General features: G+C 42.6%; 1 protein-coding gene across 1 annotated transcript in view; it reads left to right on the top strand.

The window, feature by feature from the left end:
- Positions 1–1,216: 1,216 nt before the first annotated feature.
- PCSK2 (proprotein convertase subtilisin/kexin type 2) overlaps positions 1,217–10,069 on the top strand; it is a gene marked incomplete at its 5' end in the record, with an annotated part of 83,257 nt that continues 74,404 nt past the window's right edge. Inside the window, one exon of the mRNA XM_009704221.1 lies at positions 1,217–1,321. Within this exon, the coding sequence (XP_009702523.1) occupies positions 1,217–1,321 (105 nt within the window). The remainder of the gene's footprint in view (positions 1,322–10,069) is intronic.

Raw genomic sequence — 10,069 nt, 5'->3', positions numbered from 1 at the left:
TCAGCCTGGGTTTTCACAGTGAATATTCTATCTAGACGTCAGTCCCAGTTTTTCAGTAAAGAACTTTGAACTCCTGCTAAGAGGTTTATGTTACAGTGAAATATAAATAATAAAAAGGAGAGGAACAGAGCTGTCACGGCTATTCTGGAATATCTCTTTTAAGTAGTTATTTTACATGCAGGGTGGTCTAACCTTTGAAGTTGAAATATTCACAGCATTAACATAGAACTTCCCAAGAAGAGCCAATTTTTTTTTCAACTTTTACAAAGAGAAACTTAGTTTAAAAGTACCCAGTTACTTGCTTAGATTTAAACGTTCAACCGGACTCTCCCTATTAAGTTGGAATGGGGAAAAAGCTGTACAATTTAAGATGCAAATGGTGCTTTCTAATTGACTGCTGGAAGTGGGATGCTGTTCTCCTAACACGATGTCTTTTAGCCTTCTCAAAGCTGACTGTCTGCTAGCCTTCCAGTCCCTCTCTGCCAGTCCTGCGGGGAGAGGTGCATTTAATAAGACATACATCTTCCTTCCCTGGCCCCTGCCTTAGGTGGGGCTGGGAGGCTCTCGGGAGGTGTTTCCTTGCTGCCCGAATGTCTTAGACAGTAAAGCTGTACGAGGCTGTTCCCACCCAGACACGGTGAGCTGTCCATTTTCTTAATATTCTTTGTATGTTCTGTTTCCAGGTGTTCAGAAGAAATTACAAATATTGCATTTTTCTGAGAGTGGAATTCACTCTGCTTTCTGCCTTACTGCTTACGGCATTAGCTCGGGCGTGTTACAATGGCTCAGAAAAGTACTTGTGTAACGCCTTATTGCTGAAGGATGGCTTGTGATAGTTTCAAACCATTTGCAGTTCATCTTGTTCTTTTATTCTGGGTTTTTCAGGAAATAGGGAATAATCTTGATTTGATTTGGGAAGCCCTTCAGAAATAGTGGCACCGTTGACCTTAAACATAAGGTGGAAATAGTACCAAGTGTGTACAAGTGAAGTTATGCGTTGTAGACCTGTAGCAAATAACTTTAATGCTGCTGGGCACACTTTTCTAAAGTACTTGCTTCTTGAGAAGTGACATGCTCAAGAGTGATTAGGACCCTCTGGTGTGACTCTTCACAATTCTTGTAGATTCCTGAGTCACTTCCCAGGTAAAAGTTTTCTGTGTCATCCTTACTACTAGCCAATAGCTCCATGATGTTTTTTTCTCTCTCTCTTCTTCAGCTCCCTTTTTTAGATACTGGATACTTCTTTTATCACAATGGCATTGCCAAGGCCAGGAGAAGACGCAGTCTTCAACACAAGCTTCATCTGGAAAAGGATTCCAGGGTAAGTGTTTCATCATTATGTGCACCTATTGTGTTTCCTTTGTGACGCAGACTGTTTTTTATGAAATCAGGGTGATGATCCAATTTGTGGTTATGGCTATGTTTTTTTCACCATGCTTATTTTGAGCTTCGTGACTGCTGTATGCACACACCTCCCAAACAGCCTCAGCTTTTAGTTTTATTTCACTGCTACAAATACTCGTACGTACTGAGATGTATCCTCTTTCCAGTAAGACTCAGTGATGCCATAGTCTCCCGGACATGTCGGTGCACTGTCTCTGTACTGCGAGGAGGGGCTGCCCAAGGTACATCTTGCCGTTGTCCCCCCCACGCATCCTGCTAGTCCGTGGGTCATCCAGCCTGGAATACCTTGTGGTATGAACAGGGGCGTTTTCTCTGCAGTCACACAGGGACTTTTTCTCAGGGAATAGTGTACGCACCAGATGCTAAGAAAGTGTATGCTGTCAAACTTCAGTATTTCTTTCAGAGGCCATTGCTCGCAGTCTGCAAATGGTGTGCTCGATTTTCAGAAGCATGAGCCCCTCAGAAGGGAAAGGCTCCTTTTGCAGAAGGCTTTGAACTGGCACTAGCAGATTCTTTTTTTCTTTTATTCAGAGTTTTTACATCAGTATAATACCAGGCTGGAGTGGGGCCAGGTAGCACAAAAAGTGTATTTACTGCCCCAAAAAAGTAGATAAGCCTGAGGAATGATAGCATGACAGCAAATAGATTATTTTTTAATCCTTCAATAAGATTTAAACTCTCCGCACTGTGAGCGAAAAAGAGGGGGGGAACAATTTTATTCCAGACAGAATTTTATTGCCAGATATTACATGGTATCAGAACACCTATGAAAATAAAAAACTGACTAGATAGAAAAGAAAAATAGATTAAATAAGATTGTAATTGTTGTTGTGACACCAGAGCAAGCAAGGTCTGATGAATTCCCAGCTTAATTTTCCTACTTCTGCAGAAATTTCAAGTGGTTCTGGGCCCAGGTCCAATTGGGATGCACGTGGCTGGTCACGCCTGCGACTGGGAGCTATGTGAGTGAAGCACACAGGTTCCAGGTGCTGCCTGCCCCATCACCTCATCCTGAGATGCTGAGAGCTGGCAGGTTCCCTGGGGCTGCTGCTGATCTTCCTGTGCTCGAAGGTACCTCTTCCTGGCCTCCTCCTCTAAACCTGGTACCACGTACAGGTGAGGGGCTGTGAGGAAGAGACCCATTCAGCCTGCCTTGAATAGAAATTCTAAGGCTTCCCTTGTTTTGTTTACCAAGCGGGGAAAGCAAACCGTTGAGAAACCATCTACAATTAGTGGATACTAAGCAAATGTCCTGAGAGGTGTCTTTCATTTCCCTGAACCACCCGTTCTTGTTAAAAGCCATTTCAGAAAAAGTATACAACTACGTGAATACATTGCAAACTAGTGACTGAGTACAGTCATTGTGCAGATGACTCTGTACTGGAAATAAGTATTTCTGTGAGCCTCTTAAAATTTTAGAAATATCTGTGATATTTTTATGAATCCACCAGTTCTCACTGCAGCCTCATATTACAAGGCTGAGCACTCCCGTGCTAATTCCAGACTGGCTCTTGCATTGACTGCCTCTAGACTACTAAGTGTCTGCAGTGCTTTTAAGAACAGCTTAAATGAATCTACCTTCTCGTTGAGAGATGTTCTTTTTTTGCAGTCATCTGATATTTGTGGTCTCTAGACTCTTCGTTTGCTTGTGTCACGTGCACTGAAATCTCATTTTTGTTGTTAATCTCCACTTCTTCCTGGTGCTGCATACCAGTGGCTTGGCTCTCCTTGACTCCTTCCTTTGATCTCAGGGAATAAAACCCTGTGTTTAAATAAGTAAGAATATCTCCCACGGGAGGAAAAGGATGATCCTGGGTATATCCTGACCTCGTGGGTTACACTGGGAGATGGAAGAAACATTTCATTTCCACGTGTAACATGACGTTTTCTCATCTAGCCATCTTACTCTGTCCTCTTGGCTAGTCCTTCTCTTACAACACCATACAGGTCGGTTGCTTTTTGTAATACAGTTTGAGAGCGATTAAAATCATTACTCTTATTTCCCTTCTTTGTTTTCTGTGAGAAGTTTGGAGAAACCATTAAAATTCCTGTCATATTTGCATATAAGTGGAAACATGAGTTGCGTTGACAGTACTTAATTTCAAACTCCAAAAATAATTTCTAAATTTAGTGGCAGCTTTCTAGACTGTTTACATTCAATTTCACTGTGCAACAAATGTCAGCACTGTCATGGTTAATATGTTAGCGCATGAAGCCAAGAATAAAATGTTCCTGTTGTCAGGCTAGCCAGGAAGCAAGCTTCCACCACAGAGCCTTACAATTCTCTTGGGAACCATTGTGGTAAATGCTGTAGTTGCTTAGCCCTACCCAAATGTTGTGAGAAAGTGGGCTGCAGTTATTCTGTATACTTTTCACTTTTAAGGAGATTACAATTCCTAGCTAATTTTAATTATTAGTTGAAAAACAGCACAGATGTTCAGTCAATTAATTAATGTTCTTTAATCAAGTCAGTCCCTTGAGGAACTATGTCAGTTTTTCAAGAGTCCGGGGAGAGAGATGGCAGAGCACTATGCAAACAGGTTAGTGCATCCTTTTCATGCTCTGCATATCTTTTAAAATGCTTAAAAAAGCTTTGTTGTGTAAAATTTATTGTATGTTTTTACCAAAATAATTTAGAGATACACTAAACATATACCGCAGTTGTGTGATAAACATCATCGCTATCGAAGGGGTGGGAAAGGAGCATTATTAAGATACCTTCCTAGAGATCCAGCAAGAACTGAATCTTTGTTCTGAAGAACAGCCTCAAATACAATGGATTTGACATTATTTAATACGTTAGTGCTGCTGAAGTCTGAAGCAGTACTGGCAGCAGGTGAAGGCATATGTAGTAGTGTCGTATAGTGCGTTGTGCTATTGAACTGTTCAAGAAAAAAGTGCAGGCTCATGAAGCACTGTGGCTTTTGCTGTCAGTACAGTTCTCTCGGGGATCCTCTGCACTGTCCGGATGGCAAATGCCACGGTGAATTGAACTGCTTCAAATGGAGACTGTTTAGTTATTTAAATTACATTCTCTGAGGTACAGAGAACCTTCCAGGAGAGTTTTGCTCAGAAACAACTCTTTCCTGTCAGTTGCAAATTTCCATCATTTCCAGGTGCGCTTGTATTTTGTTGTTTTACCATATGTAAATTTTGGGGCGGAAAAAAGTCCCTTTAACATTTTTACATGTAAAAGCTGGAATTTTTAATGAGATAAGGCGCAGCAGCAAGATATCCGGCATTCTCCATGCAAAATTGCATTTTCATCTGCCTTTATCTGTTAATTGCTTCAGCTGAAATTTCTCAGACCAAAAGGTCAGCCATTAGGCTTGGTTTGCCTTGGGAAGCTTCACTTCAGTAGCTGCTGTGCTTTGCCCTGGAGCTGCAGGGATGGAGGCAATCCTTGCCATGACCCATGGGCGCAGGCAGCTGGAAGGAGGAAAAAGCAGGTTGAGAGCAGGGGACGAGGCCTCTGAGTGACATAAAGCCAGAGTAGGATGGGACCAGTCATCAGCGTGAAGGTGAGGAGAGAACAAGTGGGAGAAGCTGGAACAAGAGCCCAGAGTCAGAAAAAAGGTTAAGTGATTTGGGCATGGAGCCAGCCTGTGAGCTAAGAAGGACGTGGAGATGCATGGCTTCTTCAAGGCATAGTCTCTAGGTGCCCGTGGTTAACACTATTCCCAAACTGCTGGAAACGGTGTCCACATTGACATCAAAGCATGCTGCCTTCTGAGCGCAGGTCACAACGCAACCTTAGAGCGAGGTGCTCTTTTCCAAGTGAGACTTCCCTCCGAGCAAGGGGAAATACAGCTTCTGTAACAGTAAACTTTGGTTTTAATTATGAGGAACAATGGTATGTTCATCAACGTGATTGCTCTAGAAAAGTAAATCAGAAATACGGGGATACTTCACACTGCCTTGTTTGTAGGGCTTCCTGTTTCTGAAGCACAGTAGAGGCAGGATGGGAAGCAGAGACCTTTCCTGCCCCACCGTAGCTAAAAGAAAACCATGGGATTTGCTTCATTTTCATTTTCAAAATGGACTTAGATTCTGGCCTCCTATGGAAAGACTCAGCTGTATTATTAATAGGTGTTTTGAAAAGTGACCACATAAGTAAAAGGAAAGAAAACTGTTACCTTTCAGAGGAATACTTCTGTATTTTTGCTGTTGTTGGGTATTTTCTGTTAGTAAATAGTCTTCCACTGAAGGAGCAAGAGTTGAAACACAGTTTGTTCTCTCGAAGATTATTTTGCTTTCTTTCAAGTTTTAAATAAAACCATTTTCCTCCCACACAGTCTCTCCTGTCAGACAGCTGCCAACGTTAATCCCACTCAAGACAGAGGCTTTAATGTACAGAGAAGAGCTGAGTCCCGTTACTGATATCTGTATGCGAGTGCATCTGTGTTGCTGTTGGGGGAATAAATATATATGTGCGGAGGGGGGAAGGCGAAATGAAAATCTTCTACTGAGAGTGAGTTTGGCACTTAAATGATGACTTCTTTGGAAATAAACATCCCAGTGATGGCAACTGTTATGTTGCAGAAAGGGATTAGAAAGGGAGACTGTGCTGGTACAGGAGTCTGGGGAGCGCAGATGCTTAGCTTCTTCAAGGTGTAGTCTCTGGGTGCTCATGGTTAACAGTACTCCCAAACTGCTTGTGTGATGGGACAAGGGAAGAAAACGGGGCTGTAAATGCAGAGGATCTAAGCTTTTAATTAAGTAAATCAAAATCTTCCAGATCCTTCCTCGCCTCAGATCCTTCCTGAGCCCCCTTAACATGAGACCGGCTTGTGGTCAGACCACTGCAGCCGGTGAAGGCCAAAGTGCCCTGTGCTGCCAGGACAGGGGGTTGCCGAGTGCTGCCAGAGCTGGGTATTTCATCCACGGTCACCTTTAACAGGGGGAAGGCGAGCCGGCAGGCTGGGAGGAGCGCCGCTGCTGAACAAGCAGCAGCCCTTAGCAATGGCAGGGCAGTGTAAGTCAACTTTCATGCCCTTTCTGGCAGCATTAATGATGGGCTTGAGAGGGGTTAAAGGCAGGGCCTTTTGCCTCATTCACTTAGATGCCAGCACAGATCTTCCCCTTTGCAAAAATGAAAATCTTCCTGATAAGGTCAGGAGAACCCAATTTTCCTCTGTTCTTCCCGGTTCTCCAGTGAGCGTGGAGTGCAGTGACCTGGGGGGATGCAAGGGGTAGGAGCCGTTGTGGCTGTCCTTGCAGGTTTGATCAAATCTCTGTAATTGCTGTGAAGGTGTAACTTGTTTCCCCAGCCTTTTGGGTACTGGAGACAGGCAATTCTGTCCCTGCAATGTAGCAATAAGAGCAATTCACGGTTATTTTTATTAAAATGGCTTTATATGGCATCTTTACTCCTACTCTGTGCCCCACATCTTGATTTCTCAGCTTCCTGACCAGTGCTAGTGATTTTCATGCCCTGGGAAGTTTCTGATCAAAGCTTGGAAGGTATCTCAAGATGCTTCCTCCCTCTGAGAAGAAAGCTGGATCACTCCCGAAAGCAGAGGGGCAGCACTTGACCTGTGCAGTGTTGTAATCCTGCTGTCAACTCCCTTTGTGGGTAGAGGGATTAATTTCCATGCAGTTCACCACAGCAATGACCCCAGATCTATACAAAACTTTCAGCCTCTGTGGGGATAAAAGTTACATAAAGTGAATGTAATGCCCAAGACTTGCTACCTACTCTCAAATCTTAGGGGGAGGCTTCAGGTCGCCCAGCCAGTTCTGTGCCATGCAGGGAGGTACGGCTGTGTGTGTTAGGATAGAGAGGCAGGAGAAGATGGCAGGGAAAAGTGCCCTTTGTGTTTTCAGCTCTTTTATGTAAATTCATGCTGCAGATGTTAGAGGTGACAGACTTCCCAGTGAAGTCTAGTTAGCATTTAGCCCCAATACATGCTGTCATGGGGCTGGTGTGCTAGTAGGATTATGCCCAGAAAAAGTTTGGAGCTGCCATCAATTTTATAAGACTGTAGGGTGGCATTACATGAGCATCGGCGTTATCCTTTTGAAAGGAAATGGAACATTAAGTAATAAAAGCTCTGCGTAAGTACCTGTAATAAATATTGAACAGCCAAGGAAAACTCATTAGGGGAAATGTCTTTTTTCCAATGCTGGAAAAAAACCCAGCCATCCTCAAACCTGTGTGCTTTTGGTTGAAGCTGCATTGCCAACTTGTTCACCAAACAAGAACTGAAGATGTTTCTGTTGTCAATCATCCTGACAAAATGAAGCATATTGTGCAGAAAGCAGGCAGTGTCTTCCGTGAGTGGATCCCTGATTTATCTGTTTCTGGTGTTAAGTTGTCTTATGCTTTATCCAGTGTATTTCAGGAAGGGGTTCCAGTTTACAGAGGGAGGCCTGTTCCTATATTAATAACTTTTTTGGGTCAATATCATCTTGAACTGTATTTGTTTTGCTTTCCCATACAGCTCAGGGCGGTTTTTGAAGATTTTGTATTTCTAATTCATAATGAAGCCAGCTGGCAAGCGTTATAAGAAAAAAAATTATTTTCTTGAGGAAACTCTGATCAGCTGTATGTATTAGGTCATCTGATAATTGATCCGGTGTATGTCTTATTACTGACAGAATTTAACACTTAAATGAAGCATTTTGCTTTTATGATATTTAGGTCCTTTGCAGATGTTGGTGGATGGTTATTCAAATGTACAGGTTCACGAGTGGGGTTATCTGAGAAGTTGAAAAAGCCACAGAGATTACAGCACCATGTTTAAAAAAAAAGTCAGATGCAGTTAGAATCGGTTCACGGGAAGGTGGAATTCAACCTGCGCTTCAGACGTGAAACGAGAAAGGGTCACACAGCCAGTAGGACAAAGATAAGTAATTGTAGGAAATATGCTACATGTGTTGTATGATCTTTGTCATTCCAAACAAGAAGTCAGCAGGGCTGCAAAGAGGAGATTTAGGCATCTGATAAGTGACGAAAAAAGTTTTCCTGCTGCTTTGCCCCTCTTGCACTGCTGAAAGAAGTAAGGGGGTACTGCTGTGCCTCTGGAGTGCAGAGGATAAGCTAATCTTTAGGCCGTGAAATTGTTTGTGTCTGTGATAACGTCAAAAGAAAGATGTTGGAAATTCAGTGAAGTAGCAGGTTTGGTTCATGACTCTACTGTACCCATACAGCATGGCTGCTATCACTGCAAATAATGGTTGCTAAATTCCCTGTGGTTGCATTTTGAAAACGGAATCTGAGGGAATCCTATTTCTTGACCCTGGCCTTTGTAGACTCTCTACCTGCCCAGCAAGGGCTCTGCTCGCAGAAAGCCCTGTCCAGCTATGTTTCGCATAGCTGACCAACAGTGACTCCAACTGTGAAGCACTTAGCTGCTCTTTAATTGAGATACCACAATTATAGCATAGGAGTCAGTTTCTGTAATAAGAATAAAGAGAACTCTCAGATACAAAAAAATTACGAGGCCTAGAGTTACTCAGATACTTAAACTGTCACTTAGATTGACATGGTAGTCCCCTTCGCTGCAGAGGGAGTATGTTAAGCTTGTGCTCAGAAATTTCCCCGTTTCAAAGTCTGAATTCCTGATATTGTGTGGCATTGCTGACTTGTATTTGGACGGTATATGTATATTGTACTTGTGATGTGCAATACAGTCCTAATGTAAAATATCATAACACAGTTGAGTGTGGAATGTTAAATATTTCAAACAATTTGCTACTAGAGCAAATGCAGTTATATCCAGCATGATGTAAAAGCTAAGCCGAATTGATCTATTATTTCTGTTTGTAACTAGAAAGACAGCTTCAGGGAGGAAAAAACCCAATCCATCAATATCAGCATTATAGAATGCTGGAAATCTTTTATAGCTGTATTATATGAAGAAGTACCATTAACTGCACATAATAAAATAACAGACTATCAAAATGACATCAAACTCAAACATGCCCGTGTCTTTTATGGAAATAGCGTATAACTAAAATTACAGGGTAAGCTGAAACTATTTCTATTAGAAAAAATATAAATGAATGTACTGCAAGATAACAGACTGGTAAGTGAAGACAATGCAGTGCAGATTCATGTAGAATTTTCCAAAAATAAAAGTACTGACGCACTGCAGTCCTGGTGCCACCGTGGGCTGTGGCGTCCACATGGTCAGTGGTTTTAAGGCAAGGTTAGGCAGTGATCATAACTGGCTGGGCTGGGGCCGATTCCTCCCCAGGGCCCTGGGATGGTTCAGATGACCTCTGAAAGTTGCTTCCAGTCACATATTATGTCATTTTGATATTGCTGAACGTGATACTTGGGGTAAGGCAATAGAATGAGCTTTATCCCTCAAAAATAGTTGTAAGCATGTGGAAGTTCAGTAATTTTTACAAAAACCTGTTGAGACAGCTGACCACATTCAGCCTCTGCGCTGCTGCCTGTAAATTGCTGAACTGGCATTAGATAAGGTTCTGCTTTATTGCTGATGTCTGTTCTCTTGACCGCAGCATCGCTCCCCAGTCTCCCTCTGCTTGTTCCTGTCTCCCTCTTGTTTCCTGCCTGATGAATAGAGTCTCTGTTTTGTGGAGCAGATCTTGCCTTTGTTGTTTGTCTGTGCAATTTCCAGCCTTGAATCTTCAGTGGAGTCTGTTTAATACTATAATACAAGCAATGGCAGCGGTAAGAATTTGTGGTTTAGGG

This window comes from Cariama cristata, unplaced genomic scaffold (genome assembly GCF_000690535.1).
Source record: "Cariama cristata isolate BGI_N322 unplaced genomic scaffold, ASM69053v1 scaffold1817, whole genome shotgun sequence".
In the NCBI taxonomy this organism is placed as follows: Eukaryota; Metazoa; Chordata; class Aves; order Cariamiformes; family Cariamidae; genus Cariama; species Cariama cristata.
Note: the sequence above shows the minus strand (reverse complement) of the source record. Positions and strands in the feature narration are given on the sequence as shown.